This window comes from Athalia rosae, chromosome 1 (assembly GCF_917208135.1).
Source record: "Athalia rosae chromosome 1, iyAthRosa1.1, whole genome shotgun sequence".
NCBI classification, from domain to species: Eukaryota; Metazoa; Arthropoda; class Insecta; order Hymenoptera; family Athaliidae; genus Athalia; species Athalia rosae.
Window position 1 is genome coordinate 3,540,852 of NC_064026.1, and position 25,300 is coordinate 3,566,151.

Genomic DNA, 25,300 nt, shown 5'->3' on the forward strand with positions numbered 1-25,300 from the left:
CTTCTTTGAGGGTAACTATTCGGAGCTGTGGGTCATCATCGGTTGCTATGCGACACGGACCAATCAAAGCTTAATTTGCAGAATACAGGGTTTTTAAACTGAGGATCAGCATAACTGACGTCTCGCTGATAGCTGCTGATTTTTAGTTAATTAAAGTCGTAAATGTAACGTTAGATCACAAACCCATAACTTAAGACTGACCTAGTATAAATTTAGTGGTAGAATGTGTTTGAAGTGGGTGGATCATTACCAAAGTTTCATAAGTTTGAATGAGAATCAAACCAAACATCTGTGAGTGCCGCGTGATTGACAGCATCCAGGTTACTTGGAATTTAAAGTGTTGCCAAAATGACATTGAGTGCATCTTTCCATAAAAATGTGTATCTTTTATCGCAAATGGTCTCTCCAAACGAAGCTTTCAGAAGACATTTTCGAGAGGTATGAATGATGTCAAATACATTCTTCAAAATTTTCTAGTCTTAGAGTTAACCTATTATGATAAAACACTTTTCTTCTCTGATTCGGCTTACTCTTGGTCCAGGATTAATTAACATGGTACTTCATCAGCGTTGATGAAGTATTACAGGAATATTATAGTGCAGACATAACTTTATGTTCCATTATATTATCACAGGGAATGTTTGAGAAACCCAATACAGCAGGTTTCATCTGCGTATCACACTTTTTGCTCACGATATACGATGCAGAGCGATTTAAAAAATTGGTAGAATGGCCAATAGCTTGTAAAAAGAGCGAAAGCAAGTATCGAACCGATGTTAAAGACTTTATAGCTATCGTAGCTAGTGAACACCCAGAAGCTGGCTTTCCACCAATTTTAGGCACATACTTGTTGCATGCCGGAGGTACAAAGTTTACCATTGTAATGTGGAAACTATCACAGGTCGTTCTTTACGTCTACATCAAACGCCAAGGTAATTTTGACTAACTTTTCATGTTAATGTGTAAAGTTTAACCATCCAAAATGAGATACCAAATATAACTCTTCAATGTGATTTAAATCCAACGTGCAGAAAAATTTCCCCTTATTGAATCTTCGAACCATCATAATTGATTTTACATTCTTAGGGCAAAGTGATGTGCTGTCAATACCACAATCAGGGATTACTGATGAAGTAACTAAATCATTATTGAGCCATGCTATCTCTCATTCGCATCGAAATATCATTGAACTGAACAAAAAGTTCTGTGAGACTGTAAAAAAAGCTAAAGAAACTGTGGAGTATGTATCTTAAAACAATTTCCTTAAGCAATTTGAATGTGTGTTTGTTTTTATGTTATGTCCTTTAATGTATTTTGTTAGTCATAATTATGTATCGAAAAATTTCCAGAGAGGAAGCCACTGAAATAAACAACCTTCAGAATGAAACATTTGGAAAGAGAAAAGCAATCTCTGAACTGGCTGAAAAAGTATTAGCATCTCAAGTCGTTAAAAAGAGAGTGGTAGATGTTCAGGATGTCGAAATTATTGAGAGTAAGGGATTTCCTTTGTTTGTTCATGTGTTTGACAAAAAATAACATTCTTTCATTTTCACCTCCTGTTAACATTATGTGACGTTTATAGTGTGGAAAAAGAACTTATCTGAAGAAATCAGCCTGTTGCAAGAGAGGACCAGCATTTTGAAATCTATCGAAGATTTGTGCATGGAGGTTGCCGAGTTAACAATGAGTTTACTAAATGATTCCAGAACTCTGGATGTGTCTAAACTTCCCAGCATAGATGTGAATAATGATTTACATTCATTGGTGTCACCAGAAATACAGGTGAGCATAATCAAATGCTCTCAGTGATATTCGAAAATTTCATTTTAATGAAATAATAAAACCGTTCATATGATGATACCATTCAGCTCATCTGAGGAATAATTATTATGTTGGTTCTTTAGGTTCTCTTCTCACATATGTATAAGGAAGGAGAATTAGTATTACAAAACCTGCTCACAGTAGTATATAAAATACTATGTAATTTGAGGCTGCAGTTACAAGCTCACAGAATGCAAAATTTATCCCAATACCTATTACAAATTCAAGCGAGCAATGAAGATGCAGCCTCCATGCTTCATCTGTTTCTTCTTTTACTCGACAGAGTGAAAAATCTCGCGACAGAAGTTCATAATAGCTTGAAAACAAAGAACACTAAATATATCGCTGAAAGCACAGAAGTTATCCTGCAAGTAATGGATGATGTTCTATTTATGCCGTCACCAACAATTTGTATCGATACAGATCCGGAAGTGGAAAAGATGAATGTTCAGAATAGATTGGCATTAACACCCGTTGAAGGTAATCAATGAATTACATTCTTTGTTACATTTTTTAAATAAATTCTGATACAGATGAGCTTATGAAGATTTCAAATTCGGTTGATTTACGATCCTATTTACAGGAGCTCACAAAGCGTTATTTTCTCGTCACAAACGTATGGAGGAAACAACACCTCAATCATCAAAATTGAGAACTAATTTGCTAGTATCGAGGATGAATTTTGATGATACAATGTCTTCCATAACAAGTGAACGACTTACCCCACAAAACCGAAAGCTAAAAATGACATGTCGACTGAGTTCTGCAATGGGTAAAAAATCTGGGAAATATTCTAGACTTTTTTCGAGCCATCCTAAGTCAATTGGTAACAGAGGTCAGCATCTTTTTTCATTAATACCTAATGTTTATTAAAATTTTGATTAAATATCACTATCCAAAATGATAATTCCTATGTGGTTGTTACAGCAAACTCCAGTGTATTGTCTATCCCATCTAGTCCGAAAGCAAATTCTACTGCTCTAATAAGTACGATTGGTGAAACGAGCAGTATACCAGAAATGACCCTCGATTTAACGGCGAAAAGTCTGTTCAATCTTAGCAAAGAGATCATTAGTGTGGTATCAGGGATGACGCATCCTAATAATCAATCTCCACTAAAGCAAAATAAGCCTCAACCAAACGTCGTAGTTGAAGAGGAAGAAGGAGCAAATGACCTCAAAAAAAGCATCGAGGCCCATGATGGCTCATCAATTTTGTTGGACAAAGTTGTAAAACCGAATTTACATGACAATAAAGAACTAGAAGTAACTAGTGAGTGCACATCGGCCACTGAAAGCCCAAAGAATCATAAAAGACGATCTATCAGTGACTTGGTGGAACGCTACAAGTTGATTCTACAGAAATCCAGTATCTCATCGCATATGGAAACCAGTGAGAACAGCAATGATAGTACATAATATCGTTGGAGTATTGTCTATTTACGCAACATGCTGTTATTTTATCTAGGATCGTTGAATAATATATTTTTGCAAATAACACCGAAATGTTGTCAATAGATAGTGCGATTTACTGGAAAATACTGTAAATTCTACAAGTAATTTCTGATGATCAGAACTATTAGAAACTTTTGATACTCGTTTGCTTTACTGCTCTTACAAGAACTCGCGTGCCTTACTAAACAAATTTGTCTGGGCGATCGAAAAGTTTGTACTGAATGATTCACTTAGAACAAGAAATAGTGTATAAATTGAAGCCTGCGCCATTTCACGGATTTTATCGTACGTGTTATTTTCAAATATATCTGTAGATAAGAATCTCTGATACTGTAATTATTAATTTGATAGATATGAACAATGAAAAATTTTATTACTTCTGCAAACATAAATCTTTAATAACTAGTATGAGTAAAGAGCCTCTCTCAATTACATAATATAAATAAAACTTTCAAACGTTTGTATTAAAAAATTTCATTCTTCAGAATTATTAATGGAGACAATTGTCTCCATTATCATGATACGCCGTACTTTCATTCTCCAATAAACTTCGGCATCGTTCAAGTTCATCGTAAATGAAAACAGAATATCAAATTTGGAAGCCTATTCCCATTCCTAGGGGCAGAGCTAGAGGCATAATTTTTATTTTTTCTACATTACGCTTGTCAGTACAGCAATATATGCGCATGTACTATTTCCCCGTGGGTCCGTGGTGTGCGTAATATGCGCCACACACATGTATCAGCGTCGCGACGCTAATCGGCTCGGCCCTCACCAGTCCCAATTCCCAACTCCGACTCTCAAGTTCCAGTCGTGAGGTTATCGTCATTCTCGTGCTTGTGTTGTGCTGTGTGGCCTGGTGAACGTGACTTTCCGATTGCTAATCATGGCTGGTGAGTTAGGATGAATTTCTGTTTACGACCTTACGCCCTAATTATCCTGAAATATTATGACAGGAAAATTGAATACTCTGAGAATTGTGAATAATCGCTGTTGAATTTGTTTATGCTGTAATATCTGGTTCTTCTGTGACGAGATCAGTAAAGATGTATCAAAGTATTTGCAAAGATTTAATTTATTCACAAGTATCACCGATCAAAGTATCAACAAAGATTCAATTTATTCACAAGTTTTCTAGGCGTTTACGTCGGTTGTCTAATTTTTAAAGTGACTCAGATGAAATCTGAGACTCAACTAGCCACTTGCCACATCAAAACAAAATATTTCTCTCATGCTGTTTCATTTGTACAGTATCATTACTTTTGTTATTGCCACATCATCGATGTTTCAAGATCTTTTGCCTTACATGTTATAAGTTGTCATTAAGATGTAAATGAGAATATTCGTTTAATATTATGTTCAAGTGCCTAAGACTGATCACTGATTTTTCATATAAGTTCAATTTATCCTCAAAATGTCACGTTGCTGGCATTTTGAGAGCAGCTGAAGTTTGGCTAATCGAATTTTCAACAAATCTTGGGGCTGTCAGTAGTAAATAATTGTGCTATTTGTTCCTTATATATTTCCCATATCATTGTATGAAATGTAATAGTACCTTGGTGGTGAATAGTATAATTTGCATCTCTTATTGTTTGTATTCAGGTTCATTAGATATGTAAACTCACCATTGGTTGTCATGGGTCAAAAGTTAGGCTTGACCTGTTGATTAAGGCTATTTTTAGCATTAAACCTTTGTATTGATATTCTAATTGATGAGTAGATGGATACTGAGTATCTTGAATTTGTAATTGTCAAAAAAAAAAAACTTTCTGAACATTAGCAAGGCTCACATGTGTTTTATTTTAGAGAAGAACCCCTATAAGAATTTACTGAAAACTATCAAGATCGGAGAAACAGATTGCCAATACTATGATGTCACTAACTTTGGCGATAAATATGGTAAGACTTCTATTTTAACTGATACATCCTTACCCTCCTCCATTGTGTCACTATTTCAAAATGATTCGGTCTACTTCCAGATAAACTGCCCTTTTCCATAAGAGTTCTCTTGGAAAGTGCAGTTAGAAATTGTGATGAATTCCAAGTAAAAAAGTCTGACGTAGAAAAGATTTTAGAATGGGAAAGGAACCAGAAAATTCCAGAGGGTGTCGAAGTGGCTTTCAAACCAGCAAGAGTTATTCTACAGGTGAGCATAAGAATCATACTGCAATCTTACAATTAGTTCAGTTGCATAGTTGAGAAAAGTCAGATTGAGATATTCAGTAATCCTAAATATTGTATAATATCATAATCAGAAGTATATATTTTGCTGCCGAATTTAATAAGATAAAAATATAAGCTCAACACAGATATGAAAGAATTATATGACAGATATTACATAAGTAATACGAACACGTGCTGTGGTATTAGTTGACAGCACTGAGAAATTATTATCAAAGGCTAAAGATCGAATTTCTTTTGAACCCAGCATTAAGAGATTTGTTACTGAACTATGTAAGATGCTGTGCATGCTTGTTTTCAATATTCTTTGATAATTATGCATAAAATGTTAAACAATAATACTGCTGAGTTAAACAGTTGCAATACTTCAGTTATAGACATGTGTCAACAACTATGTCTGAATTATTCCAAAGGATTTTCAATAAAAATTGAACATAAATTCCTGGTTCAGAGTTGAGCTAATTTTTTTCTCATCATGTATGTAATTGTATTAATTATAGAAGTATAGCCCATAATTTTGATGACTAGTTAAGTGAACATTTATAGGATTTCACTGGAGTACCAGCAGTAGTAGATTTTGCTGCAATGCGAGATGCCGTGAAGAAACTAGGAGGAGACCCGGATAAAATAAATCCAATCTGCCCATCAGACCTTGTTATCGATCATTCTGTCCAAGTTGATTTTACTAGAGGGTAAGACAATACCTGAGTATAGTCAAACCTGTGTTTAATCATTGTGTTAGTTAATTAATTCTTACTCTTGAATTCACTCACAACTTTAACGCATTATTTTCTCAATTTAGTGACAATGCTCTCAAGAAGAACGAAGACCTGGAGTTTGAGCGGAACAAAGAGAGATTCATGTTCTTGAAAGTATGTAATAAACTTTCAGTAGCTTTCAAGCATTGATCAAATTGGCAATTTGTACAATGCTGTGCTTATACAATTTTTATTTTTGAATTCTAGTGGGGTGCCAAGGCTTTTAAAAACATGTTGATCGTTCCTCCGGGAAGTGGAATCGTTCACCAAGTCAACTTGGAATATCTTGCAAGAGTCGTCTTCGACGCCAATGGTCTTCTGTATCCTGACAGTGTAGTTGGAACAGACTCTCACACCACAATGATTAACGGTCTCGGAGTACTTGGCTGGGGTTGTGGGGGTATCGAAGCAGAGGCAGTTATGCTTGGCCAAGCAATATCCATGCTTTTGCCTAATGTAGTTGGTTACAAACTAGAGGGTGTACTCAACCAATATGTTACATCTACGGATTTAGTGCTGACAATTACGAAGGTAATATCGATTTAAATATGCTTAGTGTATATCCATAACTGAGTTGTCAAATTAGCTTGAAAATTATTATACTCACAGAACTTGCGGCAACTTGGAGTTGTTGGAAAATTCGTTGAATTCTTTGGGCCAGGAGTAGCGGAGTTGAGCATCGCAGATCGAGCAACAATATCTAACATGTGTCCAGAGTATGGTGCCACTGTTGGATTCTTTGCTGTAGATGAACAGAGCTTGGCATATCTTAGACAAACGAGTACGTATCATCAACCGTTGTGATGAAATTCTAATAGAAATATAATTTTTTTTCAAGTTATTAACTAATATGAATGAACAGGTCGTTCTGATAAACACGTTAAGTACATCGAAGAATATCTCAGGACTGTGAAAATGCTGAGAAATTACAACGACTCTAGTCAAGATCCAGTTTTCTCTGAAGTAGTCACCCTTGATCTATCTACTGTAGTCTCCAGTGTTAGTGGACCCAAAAGACCGCACGATCGAGTATCCGTTTCCGAAATGAAGAAGGATTTCACAAGCTGTCTCTCTGCAAAGGTAAGACACGATTTAAATTGCATGCCACATATTGGGATTTGATATTGTAAAGACACGAACTTAGAAAAAATAGGGATTAGTTACTTTTGAGCGGATTCAGCAGTTCATAATGCAGAGATTGCAAATGCAGGTGATGATGAAAAACGAACACTTGAATGGGACAAACATAACCCAGTGACGAATAAGATTTACCGTCAAACAAAGTCATGTTTGACCCATATTGTGCTTTGTTACTGTACATTTTGATATGAGCTAGAAAGAAAACAAAAGGATTATACAGCTAATCTAATGCATTCGAAATAATTACTGCATAGGTATGTCAACTCTATGTAAGCAGAAGATAATTGATAAACTGCTGAGAGTAATAGATGCGTGTTGGTGATGATATCGGGCAAAGAATTCGCAGGTAACTACTGCTGTGATATGAAAGTTGATCACCACACATCACTGCAAGAGTTCCTCCGAACCACAATGTCCTGTTTTAATGAGTTCTTGTTGTGTACACCTGTGAAAGATTCCATTCCAGAGTCGCATGTCATGTTGTACATACTATGAAGCAAATTAGTTACAAATTTACAACGATACAATTTGCTGATATTAGCCCATTTAAAAAAATTCATACTTACCAAAATAGATTAATTTTTTATATATTTTCCCTCGATGTTATGTCACGTACATTTTGCCTTGCTGATCTAGCTTTATGATACTTCGATTCACCATACAGTTAGATCACCAAAGAAAAATATATGGGACTTTTGATTATGAGATTTTGTGATTGATCAATGGTGTCACCTATTGATTGTTCTAGTTGTCAGAGACGAGTATTTCGATCTAGTCACGAGTTAAAAAGACCGTGTCACTAGACCAATACTCCGCCTCCAGCAGCAAGATATTTCAAAAAAATTTCAAATATCAAAAAGCGCGCACATTTATTTCTATAATATTGTTGAACGATGGCTAGCATAGGATGAATCCTACCCGGTGAGGTCTCAATTCTACCACGACCGGGTGAGATGACATCCGACATCAGCCGTTTCATATTTTGCCCCTTCAGCAATTGCGAATAACTAAGAAACGATGGTCAAGCATTAACATATCTTGAATATATAAGATTTTTTACTATTTTTAACTCAAATAACTATAGAATTTGTCCTTCGGAAATCGAGCGGTGCACTTGCCGTTGAATAGAAATATGAGTATAAGGGAAATTAAGTGAAACTTGGAAAAAATTATTAAAACTTGAACAACGATTGAATGCAACAATCGTCAAGACCACTTATTTCAATGTTCACCTAGTAGTTAACACTACTGGAACTAACTTGCAACTGATAAACTCCTTGGGCAGTAGGCCCCATATATACATAACGTAAGCCACCCCCACCAAAACTCTTCGTTGTCCACCCCCGCCGGTCACTTTCCAAGATATTTTGAAAAATCGGCGACCCTATTGGCCCCAACTATGCACAGGTATACGCTGCCCGGCCGAGTCCGGATTTCTCGCCCACTTTTAGCCCTTGGTTACTCTGTGCAGTAATTATTCTTGCGTTCAATAATTTTCGACTAACAACAGGAAATATTTGTTGAAGTTTTCTGATATCTATTTGTTTTAAATTCAGTATAACACTGTTTGAAAATAAGAAGATCAGGCTGCTTATTTTTACTCGTTGTCTGTCGTTATAATTTAATCTGCTGAAATTTCTTATATCACAAATGCCTGAGTCCGCTGGAAAACTATATACTGCCCATCTCTTTCTCTCTTAATGTCGTAGAACATTATTATCAATCGAATGCAAAGTTATTTCAATAACTGAAGTACGCACTGTATTTGTTTAATGAGACCGTAGAAAAAAATGAAGCATACCGTTGATTAAATGATCCTTACTAAATGACAATCCATCGCGGTTTGTACAAGTTATAATAATCGAACTGTAACGATTGACTCATTGTAAGAGCTCGGAAAACGATCCTGATTTTGAAAAATCTTGAATAGAAATCGATGTTGGTATATACGCGACTTACAAGAGCTGCGTGAAATAAAAAAAATACCAATCTGAGCATTATCAATTTCTCGTCGGCGTCGTGCTGCCCATAATTTATTGTGAATTGAAAATAATATCTATATATTTGTCGATCTATAAATAAATTTTGCCAAGTTTCTATGCGTTTGAGTTGAAATAATCGGACGACCGTTCAATTTATGAGAAGCCGATAATAATTAGAAACCTCATTATCCCTCCGACGCCAACAACTGACATGGACGCCTGGGGGTTTTTTGAATTTTGTAATATCTAAGTTTTGTGATTCCGTTAAGCGTTTCCGGAATTTTCCCATATTTTCGGCAGCTGCTGATAAAGTCTACGCCAGAACCCCGTTAAGTTTCGTCGTTTCTAAATTGGAGTCACTGGGGTAATAATTTTGCAATTTAGAAATTGGAGAAATACTTTCTTCCGTGAAATATGTCCACCGTTTCAAACGTTGTCAAATTTCTGTCATCGATGATCGCTGGACTAGTACAGAGGAATTTATTACACAGAAAAGCAAATTTTGTCACCGATGATTCAACTATACCTCTATAATTCACGAGATTTTTCGGGTTTCCTTGTTTACCTGTGACAATGAAACGTGACGTTGGTTTGCTCTATTGAACAATGAAATTTTATTTTCTAGAATATTTCGGGAGCAGAATAACATTAGTCAGCGAAAATAATCACCCAATAATAAATGGCTTGCATACAATAACGCCTACAGCAAAAGTGCGTGATGATTACATCGTACGTATATTTTAGAACTCGATAGAGTGTGACCAAAATTAAGTTGTCTATTCGCGGTATTGACCTACAACAATCGCAAGGTGTTCGTCAACTATCTTATTACAAAGTCCAAACTATTGTCTAGGGCAAGTCCTATTCTTGTAATTTACATTGCACGGTAATTCGGAGAGACGCGCCTTTCCAACACCTGCTTTATGGGAGCGGGACCTTTTCTTACCTCTGAATCGGTCAGCGCGCTAATCTTCTTTATTGTTCTACATTTTTCCAAGTATAATATTATTTTGTCAAGCGAAAAGTCCAGCCCCAAAAACTTAATTCACTTACCCAAACTGTGACGATTAATAGAATCGAAAACGGTTGCCTTTAGCACATTGTCTAATATTATAGAAAATAATGGATTTCAATTATTGCACCTGGTAGTACGCTTGCACCGATTCAAATAAAAAGACTGAATGATGGATGAAGCAGGACTGCAGTCGAATTAGAACTGCATAGAAACTCGAAACATACGTGAGCCGGTACACGCGCCTTCGTAAATTGCTGATATGACATCCTCCTTATTTTGCGTTGCTCACAATTTCCATTGTACTCGCTCAATGTACGCTCAGATAACCCGCTATATTATTATTTTTATCCTATCTTTTTACATCCGGAATGAATAATTATTCTGCTATCGTACATTTTTTGAATCTTGGTCCTGGTCAATGAAATTCAGCGTAAATATTTATGCGTAAAAATTTATTGTATGCAAGGATGCGCGTTAGAAATACCTCCGCAGTTCATAGAACAGTTATAAGACCAACGTTTGAATAAGTGCGAAGAAATCCAGACTTGAGGACAGCGAGTCTCAATAATCAGAAAGGTGTACTGTAGCGGAGGTATGAAGGGTCTTAGGAATAACCAGAAATCGAGAACTTACCTTCCTGGAAGTACCTCCTTCCCCCAAGTTTCCCTCTTGTACCTAAGTGTACCTCATGTCACCTCGGTAGATTCTTCGACTTTAATTATACAATTTTTCAAGCTAACTGACCGGTTCGTAAGAATCAAGGAAATCTTTAAAATTACTTAGGAAATTAACGATCATTTGACGAATAAATCCTTCGTATAGATTTGTCGATATTTGTCAAAGCCATTACTCGAAATTGTTTCCACTGACCCCTTTAATTACTTCGAAGATTTTTAGACCGATTTCCGAACAATGTTCGTCACACGACGATGATTTCTAAGAACCAATAAATAACTCGTTTTGCAGAGTAAAATTCATGCACCGATCTTATGTTATAATTTTGCTCGAACTAAGTACGTATAAAATAGATTGTTATTTTATTTAAATTAGGGAAATATAATATTGAATATGATATTAATAATACAGTATCTAGTAAATTCTACACCGTTAACATCATGTGCTGTTGAGGACGTTCACCTCGTGTCATTTATCATGAATTGTCTATTTCGATGTTCGTCACACGTCGGTATCGCCCCAAACTTGCACGAATCAGCAGATTTTACTTTGGGCAATGATCCCATATTCTGAGGAGGTCAACCACTCTTATGACTGGCATTACATCTAATTTCTTACTCACCGTATTTCTTTATCATAATTAACAGAAAAATCTATTGATACATTTTTATTTACTCCTTTCAGATCGGCTTCAAAGGATTCGGATTGAAACCCGAAAAATTGAAGGTGGAGGCCACATTCCAATTCGAAGGCAAGGACTATAAGTTAAATCATGGAGCGGTCGTCATTGCAGCTATTACTAGTTGTACCAATACAAGTAATCCCAGCGTAATGCTTGGTGCCGGTAAGCGACTGAATTTTATCCATTTTTTTAGCTTGAATCCAACTTTATAAATTAGACTTCGAACTTCATTTCCATGGACCGATTATAATGTAAGATTCTTACTTCTCAGGTCTTTTGGCGCAGAAAGCAGTCAAAGCTGGTCTAACAGTAGCTCCCTATATAAAAACTTCTCTATCTCCGGGTTCTGGAGTAGTAACTTATTATCTGAAAGAAAGTGGAGTTATTCCAAGCCTCACACAATTAGGATTTGATGTTGTGGGCTATGGTTGTATGACCTGTATAGGAAATAGTGGACCCCTCCCAGACTCGATGATAGATGCAATTGAAAAGGTATTTTTACATCTACTTTATATTTCAGAACTAGAAAGCAAGGGGAGTAGACGACTTTCGTGCATAATTCTCACTGGTTCGATGACTTGTTTCAGAACGATCTTGTCTGTTGTGGAGTCCTATCCGGTAACCGTAACTTTGAGGGCAGAATTCATCCGAACACCAGAGCAAATTATTTGGCGTCACCTTTATTGGTAATTGCATACGCAATTGCGGGAACAGTCCTCATTGATTTCGAAGCGGAACCTCTTGGTGAGCGTCGTCAACTTGTAGAAATTATTGAACCATAAACTAACTTATTTTGTTTTGTAGGATACAGAGCTGACGGCAAAGCAATATACCTGCGAGATGTATGGCCAACGCGAGCGGAGATTCAGGCTGTTGAACAAAAACACGTAATCCCAGCTATGTTCAAAGAAGTTTACAGTAAAATAGAGTCTGGCAGTGGAAGCTGGTCGAGTCTTCAGGCACCCGGAGGCCAGCTATACCCATGGGATGATGAATCAACGTACATAAAACATCCTCCTTATTTCGACGGACTCACAAAAGTAAGAATAATTGACTTATTTTTGATAATCGAACAATCAATCTGATAATCAATCTAATGATGAGCTTTTTCATTCAGACAATTCCCCCCACGAATCCCATCGTAAAAGCTCGTGTCTTACTCAACCTTGGAGACTCGGTTACAACAGACCATATCAGCCCAGCTGGTAGCATTGCAAGAAATTCTCCAGCTGCGAGATACCTCGCCAAACGAGGGTGGGTTATATTTTTTTCTGTAACAAGTTTGTTTCAGTGATAATGTTGTATTAAAGTAATGAATAAGTCATCAAAAATTTTTTTGCTTTTTCAGATTAAAGCCAAAAGAGTTCAATTCTTATGGCTCGCGACGTGGTAACGATGCGGTAATGGCACGAGGGACATTCGCTAATATTCGATTAGTGAATAAATTCATTGGCAAAGCTGGTCCTCGTACCATATACATTCCAACTAATGAAGAAGTAAGTCGGCCATGTTTCTAATATTCAACATGTCCTCTAGTAGAAAATAACTATCAATACTTGCTCACGTAGATGGACATATTCGATGCGGCCGAGAAGTATGCCGAGGATAATGTACCACTTATAGCACTAGTGGGCAAGGAATATGGATCGGGTTCATCCAGAGATTGGGCAGCTAAGGGCCCATTCTTACAGGGCATAAAAGCCGTTATAGCAGAATCGTACGAAAGAATACACAGGTAACGGAATTTATGACGTTATTAATTGTCTACATGTACGAAACTAGCTACGAGTGAACGCTGAACTATCTGTCCTTGTTTCGCAGATCTAATCTGGTAGGAATGGGTATAATTCCACTGCAGTATTTACCTGGAGAATCTGCGGAATCTCTTGGATTAACAGGACTGGAATTATATAACATAAGCATTCCCGACGATTATCGCCCGGGCCAAACTATCGAAGTAACTACAGATGATGGAAAAAAGTTCAACGTACTTGTTCGGTTCGATACAGAAGTTGACTTGACCTACTTCAGACATGGAGGTATTTTAAACTATATGATAAGAACAATGGTTTGATAAAAGGAAAAGACGAAAAAATCGATTAATGATATTACAACGATGTAATTCTATTATTGACTTATAAATATTTACTTAAAAATTAAAATACGTATATAAATTACAAACGTAATAAGGAATTAAAGTATTATTTGGGAAAAAGATAAAGCTCTGGTATAATCCTTGAGCTACTGATATTTTCGTTATTTCTAAATGGTCATCTATGGGGCGCTTTCACCAGGATAATTACATGACACAGGTATCGAACAATGTACAGGTTTTTCTGAATAAATGAGTTATATGTATATATGTATATACTTGTATATATATACATACATATGTTAAAAAGACTTGTGAATAAAGAAAGCTGGGTAAATTGAAAAATATAGGAATTATTGTTCTTGAACCTCAACCTGCAGCATTCAAATATGATTTGAAATCACAGCGGAGGACATCAAGAGTATGGCTAATCGTTAAAAAGTTTTCCGAAATACTTTCGCGCACTGAAGATTTTATCCGATTCTGGGGTATAAAATAAAACCCGTTCGTAGAGGTGGGGATCATGTAAATTAGAGAACGAAGTTTAACAATAAAAGTGTTGCAATTATTTATTCATTATTTGTTTACAAATCGTATTGAGATTCAAGATTCGCCAATCATACGTCATTTTTGCAAATTAACAATTGAGCCTCCAGATTTTTAATGCGTTTATAATATCTCTATAGGTTCATAAGAGTCTAAGAGGTTCGCGCACACATAATTATTTAGTGACGATCAGCACAGCAAAAGATGAGACCGGAGTAGAGGTTGTATAAATCATTTTTTTTTCTTCCAAAATGATTCAGATACGTCATCTACTCGTAGGTCGATATGGAGCTTATCAAGCATTATGAAAATTTATTTTTCGCATCTGCATTATGCAATTGCATAACGATGTCATAATCTTACTACTATTTTGACAACGAGTTTACTAATCGATTTTCTAACAGGGTATGTTAATATTACATATTACTACGAAATTACTGCAAATAAATGTAGCTTACAAAGTTAAAAAAAATCACAATTCAAAACATTAAAATTAATCAATAATGCTAATAACATTTATCATAAAGTGTATATATTGACTCGATCGCAAAAACCGATTGCAACAAGACTGGTTGGTATACGTAATCACGTATTCTACGTCCTATATTTCTTTTAATTCATTCTCAATGATAAAAGTAGTACTAGTAATCTGTCTATTATTCGACAGAATCTTTTTACTTCAGTTTGTAATAGTCTAATTTATTTGGTATTTTAGTCTTACTTTCTTTATGTCGTGAAGAAACAAAAAACTTTCAACGTAATTTAATTCGTATCTTAATTAGTTGTAATTAAAGTTGTTGGAATCGTAACAAAAATAATAGAATGAAGAAAACAGAAAAATGAAGAAAAAAAACAAGATTCTCATAGAGAATGTACGATAAAATATAAATTAATGGTCTCTTCTGTCTGTTCGTTAGCTTTGCCAGATTATAATTTCGAAGACAGACTTGCAATCCTGCTTCATTGAGTCTCCGATTTTTTTAAAAACTGAATCGATTAATGGCAGAGTTAGCAGTCCGTTTGCTTTTGATACGTGAATATAAATAGACTGAACAATCTAGAAATGATCAAGACGTACAGTGACATAATTAGAAGTATGGTTTGGCAGTTTGACATCCAACCAATTAGCATTCGAATGGTTTTCCGTGTCGGTAGCTTTCAGCGCCAACCGATGTGCGGGTGTAGCGTTATGAGGAATCCTTAGTTCTACAGGGGCTAAAAAATCCAAGCCACGAGGTCCACACTCAACTACTGGACTCAGTAGAGATTCACCTGCATAAATTTAATAAAATTTCTTAGTAGACCTGCATCCGCTGCTCTCCATCTCATAAAACTACATGTAAAATAATAACACCAAAATTTGTGAGAATACTACAGTGCAACAAAATATTAATTCAAGGTTCAATCATGAATTCTTTGGATATGGCATAACAGATTCATAACCACATGGGCAATGCTCGTGGTGTAATTCCTAGGTTGCACAGAATAAGACTATTTCTCTTGATGTTTTTTTTTACTGTATATTTCGTACAGTATGTACATACAGGTATACGTAATAAATAGTTTGCCGTTGTGCCTCTCAAGTTACATGGTTAAATATGTTATTGCGTGTTTGTTGAATTATTAATGGAATAGCAGGGGTTAAAAAATTTGACAATTGAATTCCATCACCATGTATCAGTATTGATAAGCTCACCGTGATGCATAGGTGGTGATACAGGCGAACAATGCCCGGTAGTGTTATTCGATTCGAGTATACGTGGTGCTGTTACAGAGAAGTAGATCTCCTGTTCTGACTGCGGAGGTAAGGCTCCAGGGGGTACAGTCAGTGTAACACCCCCTGGCCCTTCCAAAATACCGCCATTGCTACAGAACACACCCCGTGCCACACCAAGTTTCCTATGATCAACCATCACCGTTGATATCCGTTAGTTAAATTATTATTTACATTTTATTATGGATATCTTTTGGCGTTACGTAATTGGTTTACAAAAGTTATTCATCCGTCTGATAATGGTAAACGTGAATAATGACGAGTATTATTTCAAAGCTAATGAATTAGTGATGTTCATTTTCGAATATGTTATGATACGCACAACGGGTTTCAAGTTTAGTTACAGGCCTAGGATCAGGATTTATGTTAAAAGAGCAGTATGCGGTTGGTTGAGAGAGGAGATGACACGACGGTTCATACCTTACATTGTGATGATGCAACGGTTTCCTGTAAAGTTCAAAGGCACTGCCTCTTTGCTCCCTGCTTCCCGCTAAGTCGAGTCCGCTGGGCTCTCGATTGTGTCCAGCATTCCCATTTGATGTACTCCCTGTAACGCCTCCATGGCTGTTACTGTGACTGTGTCCATTATGGTTTACATTACTGCGATTATGTGCATGGCCAAGATTAATTTGGCCGGCACTGTTGCTGTGCGAATGCGTCATAGGAGGACTGGAGTGAGGATGCGTGTGACTAAGACTGTGACTATGATTTGGCGGAGAAGTGTGACTGTGACTATGATTGTGATTCGAGTTCACGTTGTAACCTTCGTTATTACGATTAGGTGGAGGAATGTTGTAGTAGTACTGGCCGCTGTTACGCTGAATGTTACCGCCATTCTCAGCCTAAAAGTGGTTCCATAAACGTTACAGGGTGTCTGTCGCACACAAATCTTTTACATTTTAATTTACTGACTATATTAAGTGCTTGGACCCGAGATTTGCCATATCCAAATTTTTTTTTTTCGTGTGGGTATGAAATAAAAAATAAGAAAGCATTCAATTTCAAAAAAATACTCAAACAGAATCGCTGAAGATAAACTAAGACATTTATGACGTAACTCACCCCATTATGCATGTGGGATGTGGCGATGGAATAACTTTTGGCATGTTGATACAAATTACCGCCGTTTGTCTCATCCTGTGGTATTGGCTGCTGCGGGGGCCTGTAGTTCTTGGGTTTTGGAGGTGGTATTGGTTTGTAAGAACCACTTGGTTTTCCTTGGGGCGGTGGAACTGCAGGTTTATAATCTCCAGTTCGGCTGCAGAAGGGGAAAAGCAAATATCTAGCTTACTTGGACTGAGGAGCAAACGACCAATTTCACTAGCACAATAGGTGACAAATAGGGTGCAAGGGGATGAGATCAAACTAAGGTATCTCTTTTAGAAATGTATATTCTACAAGCTCTTCGCAATGGGCGAGGTTTTCGAGACACCCTGTCAAAAAATAACCGTTTAAATAATTCAGCTTATATTAGGCGAAATATAATCCAATCTATCGCAACTGATAACAACGTATGATATGAAACAAGTGTGATGGGATAGAATTAAATATACCTGTATTTGGCATAGTCGGTTCGGGTTTGATTCTCTTGAGCCGGAATAGGCTGAGCCGTAGACCTGGTGAATCTATAAGGATCGTGAGCCCTCGGTGAAACCGGAACTCCACCACTTTTTAAATCATCCGGAACGTTTGGTCCTAGTCGCCCAGTCGATGTGTTTAAGTTTGTCGCGGTGTACGTCCCATTTCCGTTAGTATTATTATAAGAGTCATAGGAGGACATACTGTCGTAACTTCCCTAAAAAACAAAAAATTGATTATTTTTTATTTACTGCAAATTATCGAAAGAAATATTCGCCAAAAAACATTGGCTCTTACTGCTTTTGGCTGTGCTCTTTCTAAGGATGAAGTTGTATTGGCCCTATGAGGAGTGGCATTGATGTAATTTCCCGTATCCAACACCGAGTCAGTCTTGTTAGCGAGTCTCTCCTGAGCAGTACGACCGACGGTCCCACGCTGCATTTGATTTGGTGGTTTAACGTTTCGATCTACCCTCGGTGGTAAGTCGGGAGGTCCTTGATGCGGAGATCTTGGCTGAGGTGGAACCCCCGGATATTGGGGTGGACCTGATTGATCATTGGTCTGACCGGGCAATGAAAAACCATACTTGCTATCACCTACACCGCCCTGTGATCTCCGTTTATGTTGTTCAAATGCCTATCATTTACAGAAATACATATTTTCTCATAAATTTTCAACTTATACCAAGTAATAAATACTTTCTAATTAACTCGAATAATGAAAATTGTTTTATATTTGTGTAAATGAGCACATTCGACAAGTTACAATAGATAAAATACCTGATAATTCGTTGTATAAGGAGGTGGTGCTGCGGTGTCATCCTGAGTAGCGATGCTCGGATCAGAGCTACTCTTCAATCTGCTCGGTGGCCCCAAAGCACCAGGAAGGGGGGGAGCAGGGCTCAGCTCCAGGTCACTCTCCGGGGAGGAAGCGTAGGAGAGGCGAGAAGTCATCGGGAACAGGAAGTCATCCGAAAGGGCCTCTTCCGGCTACGCTCACAGAACACACGTGTCGCAACATTACAAAACAGCGGGATAAGACGTACGTAAACAACAAATAATTGTGAATGCGGAATTATTATGGTAGTGCAATTCATAGGCAATAAGCTTACACTGACGGATATTATCGAAGAATATGTATAAAAAAAGCCTTTTATACCTGGATAATATTTTTAGTCTAGTGCTAATCTTTTACTATTGAAAATATTTGATTTACAGAAGTATCAAAAATTGCAAAATATTTAAATCGAGAGTAAAAAATGTTGTCTGAATATTGTTCATTTGTGACGTGATTGAATACTCAATACGACTTCAAGAGTAACGGTAAAATAAAGAGAGTTATTACATTATTAAACAAACTAGCAAAAGAGTAAGAAAAAGTTCTCGTTACACAAGAAACAAATAAATGATGGAGATTATATCATCGCAGAGTTATCAAAATAATCTAGATAACAAGAATCAAACATAAATATAACGGTTACAAATAATACGTGTCATGCAATATATTATATCTAACGACTAATTATTATAACATACGCACATCACAAAACAATAACTACACACAAATTACGGGTAAGGATGTGAATAAATGTGGAGGGATCTATACGTAGCCGAAAAATTGCTCGTGAATGACATTTGAGGAGATAGGCAATAGAGGAGGGGGTGGTAAGGGTGGAGATGGACGATGGGAACTTGGTGAACGTGGTGGTAACGGCAGTACATTAATGCTGTTATTATTGTGCTCGTAATATGGCCCCACGTCACAAAACGACGGAGGAGTAGGTGGACGACAAGGATGGTAAGGTGGAAGATACAGGTCCGACACCATCTCTATTGGCTACAACCAACACCATAAATTTTCTAGAATCAATTATTATTACAGACGAATTCTCATGAAATTATATACACATGTAGGTATGTATAAAATATTTAGTGTGAAATAAGTAGAAATAACCATACAGTATCGGATAGGATTTGAATTTCATATTGCGATTATAAAACACACGATATCACTGTACAGTAAAAACATTTCATTCCGTTATGTGATCTCCAGTTCAATTAACGGATAATATGACACCGCTTCAATTTTTTAGCATGCACAAAATCGAGATGAATCTTATGAGCACGTGCGAGTATCACAGGTAGTAATTTGCCAATAATAATACGTAGCGTTCAAACAATGACGACAACAATTATTCCAAGACTTTCGGACGCTGACTAAACCTCTGCACCCACAATGCAACATCCGGTGATAATCTGATAAACGATGCGGGGCTTATTAGATTTGGAAATCTCACCTTCGTCTGACTCATCCACAGTGGCCCTTGCTGTTGTCTGTCTATCAATTCACGAAGTTTTCTGTACCAAGCTTCAGGAGTGGTTAGAGTAACGACTGCGCTGAATACGTGGCCCCAGATTTTATCTAATTTTTGACACTGCTCCAATAGCTTCTTGCTGCTTTTGTGGGCTGACCTGTTAAAACGAGGTACGAAATAAGCTCTCTGTGTAAACGATGTCGGAAGATTTTCCAGAATAAAAATACTTACTTTGGTATCCCAGCACGCATTTCTTTAATGGTTTGTTTGTTTTCTGCCTTGAGAAATATTACAATTGGATAGAATTGAGCGTAGTTTAAACGGTCGACAGCGTTTGGTGTAATGTCTAGAAGCGCGTGTTTGCCTCTGTCCATGACTTCTCGTATGGCACTTAATCGAATGATTCCAGAGGACTTGGTGCTTTTCCCACCGCTCTCATCCATCTGGCTCTCCATTTCTGTAATGAAAATATTTTTGGGTAACAGATATTTTGAGCCCGAACGGTAAACGAGTGCAAAATATGTGCACCACCAAATGAGAAACTTACGAGGGGATGTGAATTTATCGGGGAAATCCTTGAGAAGTTTTTCTCTGGCTAGATCAGCCACTGGGCCAAAAAGAACAACGGGGCGTACAAAGCCAGGGTGCCGTAAAACAACTCTTTCATATGCCGGGAACTTGCTTACGCTATCGGAAAAGACAACGTCGTCCCAGTGGTCCTAGAAAAAGCGTTCAAAAACCATGAAATCAATTGAAGTGGCTCGGAAAACTGCTGGCGCCTTGCCGTATTAAAAATGACCGCATACCCTGCCAAGTGATTTGGATCTTCTGTGACTACCACGTCTTCTCCTGAAGAAACTACCCCTGCTTTCGCTGGCACTCAATTCCTTCTTTGTAGCATTGAATTGAGCGGTAGCCAATTCCTCTGCACGAGCCTTGTTAGGTATAATTCCTTTCTGGACTTCTTGGTTATTTCTTCCGATGCGAAAAACTTGCCAAGAGCCAACTACACCATTGTGCAAAGTATCAACAACGTGAAACACATCCCCTGAACGAAAACTCATCTCTCCTTTCTCAGGTTGCTCGTAATGAAAATGCGTCCTACAACAATCGCCAATTGTTAGAAGTGTTTCAGAGGATGTCGAATGTAATGAATTGAATATAAAGTTAGACACTATCTTTGAACTTACTTTATGTGGAAAGAATCACCTCTCCCCGATGCAACGATCTGATCATATTCTTGACGTCTATGTTGCACTATAAGATCAATTTGTTCTTGAAGGCTGAGTAAAAACAAGACAGCTTCTTCTCTAGTCACACCTTTCATGTCCATATCATTGACCTGAAACATTAAAAATAATAATTGCATCGATTGAGGTAACAAAAAAAACCTGAACAATACGATGAATAATAGAATCAAAGTCACGATGAAGTTTTTGTTCATACTTTGAGTATTTTATCGCCTGGTTGTAAGCCTTGTAGCGAAGCTGGACTACCCGGTTGAACCGCAGTTACAAAAACCCCGGTCTCGTTTCCTCCGGTTAATCGTACTCCAACGGAGCCTTCCTTTTGAAAGGTGATAAACCTGGGATCTGGCCTGGGAATAAAAAAAAAAAAATCAGTTCTAAAAAGAGTACCAAAAATTAATTTCAGCGGATCAAAAAATTTTCTCTACTACTTTCACTTACATTGGTTGTTTTGTTCGTTGAATGAGAGGATCTTCATCATAAAGCTGTCTTCGCGAGCTATAATAATCTGCGAATTACAAACGTTTGACATAAAAATCATAATCCAGTATACGTTTTTTTCAAACTGTTCGTATGAAACTTTGAAATTCACCTTCCGGTCTAGGCGGAGGTGGTCTGGGAGGATCGACCGTTGGAGTAGCTGGGAGATCAAGTTGACTAAGTGAAACATCTAAAAGCGGACCTCTAGACCTTCCTCTTGGTGCCAAATTACTTTTATCTTCCATTGGCTGCCTGGTGGGTGGCGGTACGTAGAGATTCTGGCTACTGTAACTCGCTGCAGATAAGTATTCACCAGACTCTCCTTTGCTTGGCTGATGCGAATGCGAAGATACGGGAGTTTCTCTCGTCACGACTATTGAGAGCCGATCTTTGCACTGATCCATCAGTTTTCGCGCCTCCTTCAGGCTCATATTTTCGGCAGCTACCCCACTGATTCTCGTCAGCACATCTCCGGGTCGGACCCCGGTTCCCTCTCGGGTAACTTCCCTCACGTAAAGACGACATCCCAGAATAATTCCAAAGTCTGAAAAGAATGTGATCTCTTCGAGTGAGAAAAATGACGATTCTCGCGATCGTTGATGAGGAACCCGTTTACTCACCGTCTTTTTTATTATTTCTGGTTAACGTGAGCCTGTGACTTTGAGGCACAGAACTTCCCGGTGATCCGGGAACGTTGGCGGTGGCCCGACGTTTTACGACCAAAAGAACCGTGGATCCAGAGTCCCGAAGAACTCTGACAGCTGCACCGTAATCCGCGCCTTCCAGAGAAACACCATTGGCGGAAATAATGCGATCGTTCACCCTGAAAAGGTGGAAAACAGTAAAATATCACTGCATGCACGCTCGCAAATTCGTCAAAAAATTCAATTGAAAATAGAAGAAAGATTAGAATGCGAAATAGCGAGGAGGAGTCGATTTTATGCGTTCTAGGTGCGCGCGGTGCATAATATGCATTTACGACGGATAAGGGTCGTCGTTCGAGATCAGATTCTTATCCTTCGGGAGTTGAATTTTTTTTTTTTTCTTTATCTTTCTCTCAAAACTCTCCACGTACCTTTTCAGCTTGAGAAATGCAAATGAAATAGAGATTTATCGGTCGTAGAAGTCTGGAGAACGGATAAATCTAGGAGGACCTAAGCTAGAGTCTCGAGGTATATAGCAAGGATGTATGTAGCTATACTGAGCTGTGCATAGGAATAAACCAAGGATGAACTGAAATCCCATTACAACCAGATAACTGGTCATATTCTTCGGAGTTTTAGAGTTTACCTCGTACATCTTCCTTGCAATTTTTACATCATAGACGAGGCAATATAAGTCTGATTTTTATCTGTTCACTACGGTGAATTTTATTTGAAAATGCCATTCCATATCGGACTTACTGAAGTTTCCCTTCCGCAGGACCAGCCTTCAGTACATCAGAAATGGCGATCGCCGGATCTCCATTAGTGAAATGGGGATTGTCTCGACCTCCAGAGACGGCGATGCCGAATCCGTAGCCGGGAACTCTGGTCACAGTAACGTGGTGGACCTCCCATCCTCTGTCTCCGACCTGAAACATCGAATCGAAACATGAGCGTCATTTTATCCGCGGGCGAACCAAGAGTCAGACGTTGAAAAAAGGGGGGTAAAAAATTATTGAACAAAACGCGAAAGAAATGAGAAAAAAAAAGATCAGCGCGTGTCCGTCTTCCATCATCCTCCGTATTCGGTTGTAAAATAACCTGCCGCGTACTTTCTAACTATCGCTAATTATGGTAGGCGCCTATAGAGAAGGGAAAAGGCGAGGCGCGAGGCGCGAGGCGAGGCGATCAAGATCTACCTTGTAAATCCTTGATTTTACGAGCTGCCGCGTGTCGCCCACCCATCTAGGTGTATACGATTATGCATATTTATATTCCGCGTTATTTACGTACATCCGAACCGCACACCAAGCATAATCAAAGATTCTTCAATCATTCGTATAAGTTTTAATAATCTCATGTGATCGGCTGAACCGATCAACGTGATTCATCCCTGGCCAAACTGTGTGGGAAAAAAACATCATATTTTTAGATATGACGTTATCGGTGTTATTATTCGAGAAGAAAAATTTTAAACGTAAATTCACGGAGACTCCGTTGCATCGACGGTGGAATGCCCGGTTGCACGTACAATTTATATTCTGCAAAATAATCCAGTTACCGCATAACGCGAGTAGACAAAAGCTATGAAGACAGACGAAATATAGTCGAGTCCGAAGAATGAGAAAATGTTAGGAAAAAAAAAACAATGATAAAAAAAACTAACAACCACAATTTCCATTTCCAGTCTACGCTCTATACCCACATCCACCGTGTCCTGTAACTTCTGGCGCCAGCTCCGTAAAGCAAACAATGGATAATTCGTGAAAGATTGTGCGTAACAATCTGCCGCATACACATAAATTACGTACACGTACGAACATGGTGTATAATAACGTGTTCAATGCGGAGCTTACAGAGATTATTGCTCGCACTCGAAGGTACGACGTGCGCCACAGCATCATCTCGCATACGATATGATTACGGTCCTCATTGCCATGAGACTTTCCAGAACGATGTCTGTGCTTGAATATACGTACAGATGCATTTATAGGTACGTACGTACGTATACGCATTATGATATACTTTGACGACTCGTTCATAATTCCTTCGATGCGTGTATATGTGGTACCTACAGCCCATGGGGTATAATATGACTCGATGACAATGATAATGATAACGATAATGATAATGTCGATGATAACCTGAACACGTGCATTCGTGGTATAATCTTAACTCCGCTTCGGGCGTCGCGTCGTTCGAGCCTTAAAGGATCAAAACTACTATCCGTACAGCTCGCGACGAAACTGGCACGCCGGTACCCGTCGCCGCGATGTGACTAATGCACGTGTTCCCCAGATGTTTAAAAGTGCAGTGGCTGCTGGTCGACTGCCTGTTCTTGGCTCTGTTCACGTCTCTATTAGATTACGAATAACCTGTGACGAGATTTAGCCATGAATTTTCTTTCCATCTTTCATTAGACCGAGGACGAGGACGGAGATACGGACAACAACAACGTACGGTAGCCGGTGTCCGCGTGATTGCGTACATTCCCACGGTTTTACTAATTGAAAAATGAAAAAACCGGAGAAAAAAAAAAAAAAAATCGACAACACGGGAGCAACCCGTACGGGTGTGATATGGGCACAGGATTTCTGCGACAAACTAGAATCATAATATGCAAGGATTGAATGAGACCGAACTAAAAAATATCGCCATGACTGTTATGGTAAAGTTAGGGTAAATTTGCCGCGTTAATGATCCTGCACACCTAACGTAAGTAGTTCTTTGGTGCCAGATGGCTCCGCCTTCTTCGTAACTGTAAAACTTAAATATATATATATATATAGTTACAACTTGTTGTAATAATCGTATCCGTTACCGGTGTGTACTGTAGGGTTTATAACAGAACACTGTACAGAAATTAACTATAATGATGTCACCTGAATCGTTGGCACTAAAAACCGTCGCTACGTGC

At 38.0% G+C, this 25,300-nt stretch overlaps 3 protein-coding genes across 13 annotated transcripts in view; 2 read left to right on the forward strand and 1 right to left on the reverse strand.

Annotated features, from left to right (window-relative positions):
• Positions 1-252: 252 nt before the first annotated feature.
• Positions 253-3,747, forward strand: LOC105690816 (HAUS augmin-like complex subunit 6). Its single transcript, XM_012408927.3, has 8 exons — positions 253-438; positions 635-932; positions 1,087-1,240; positions 1,350-1,492; positions 1,583-1,782; positions 1,905-2,301; positions 2,405-2,656; positions 2,749-3,747. The coding sequence occupies exons 1-8, from the start codon at positions 349-351 to the stop codon at positions 3,237-3,239; spliced, it is 2,025 nt and encodes a 674-aa protein (XP_012264350.2). The 5' UTR covers positions 253-348; the 3' UTR covers positions 3,240-3,747.
• Positions 3,748-4,001: 254 nt separating this feature from the next.
• LOC105690815 (cytoplasmic aconitate hydratase-like) lies at positions 4,002-14,145 on the forward strand. Its single transcript, XM_048660346.1, has 16 exons — positions 4,002-4,168; positions 5,082-5,174; positions 5,255-5,421; positions 6,003-6,148; positions 6,259-6,328; positions 6,422-6,745; positions 6,824-6,995; positions 7,077-7,294; positions 11,711-11,870; positions 11,980-12,200; positions 12,296-12,452; positions 12,513-12,748; positions 12,826-12,962; positions 13,057-13,204; positions 13,277-13,443; positions 13,530-14,145. Exons 1-16 carry the CDS (start codon positions 4,162-4,164, stop codon positions 13,780-13,782), a joined length of 2,676 nt encoding a protein of 891 aa, XP_048516303.1. The 5' UTR covers positions 4,002-4,161; the 3' UTR covers positions 13,783-14,145.
• Positions 14,146-14,343: 198 nt separating this feature from the next.
• Positions 14,344-25,300, reverse strand: part of LOC105690810 (tight junction protein ZO-1) — a 71,119-nt gene continuing 60,162 nt past the window's right edge. For 6 of the 11 annotated variants that reach the window (XM_048660333.1, XM_048660335.1, XM_048660338.1 and 3 more), the window contains 17 exons: positions 23,143-23,312; positions 22,360-22,562; positions 21,852-22,283; positions 21,701-21,767; positions 21,459-21,609; positions 21,203-21,354; positions 20,819-21,113; positions 20,560-20,731; positions 20,244-20,469; positions 19,995-20,169; positions 18,478-18,687; positions 17,996-18,334; positions 17,674-17,915; positions 17,183-17,378; positions 16,541-16,962; positions 16,043-16,245; positions 14,344-15,618 (listed from right to left, as the gene is read on the reverse strand). In XM_048660333.1, coding sequence (XP_048516290.1) covers positions 15,404-15,618; positions 16,043-16,245; positions 16,541-16,962; positions 17,183-17,378; positions 17,674-17,915; positions 17,996-18,334; positions 18,478-18,687; positions 19,995-20,169; positions 20,244-20,469; positions 20,560-20,731; positions 20,819-21,113; positions 21,203-21,354; positions 21,459-21,609; positions 21,701-21,767; positions 21,852-22,283; positions 22,360-22,562; positions 23,143-23,312 — 3,870 coding nt within the window. In that variant the 3' untranslated portion in view covers positions 14,344-15,403. The other 5 variants (XM_048660334.1, XM_048660336.1, XM_048660337.1 and 2 more) reach the window with 5 other exon arrangements.

Coding starts and splice junctions, on each gene's coding strand:
- LOC105690816 (XM_012408927.3), top strand. CDS start 349: ATGACATTGAGTGCATCTTTCCATAAAAATGTGTATCTTTTATCGCAA. Junction 933..1,086: donor CGTCTACATCAAACGCCAAG/GTAATTTTGACT, acceptor TTACATTCTTAG/GGCAAAGTGATGTGCTGTCA. Junction 1,783..1,904: donor TGGTGTCACCAGAAATACAG/GTGAGCATAATC, acceptor TTGGTTCTTTAG/GTTCTCTTCTCACATATGTA.
- LOC105690815 (XM_048660346.1), top strand. Junction 6,149..6,258: donor CAAGTTGATTTTACTAGAGG/GTAAGACAATAC, acceptor TTCTCAATTTAG/TGACAATGCTCTCAAGAAGA. Junction 12,749..12,825: donor ATTTCGACGGACTCACAAAA/GTAAGAATAATT, acceptor TTTTTCATTCAG/ACAATTCCCCCCACGAATCC.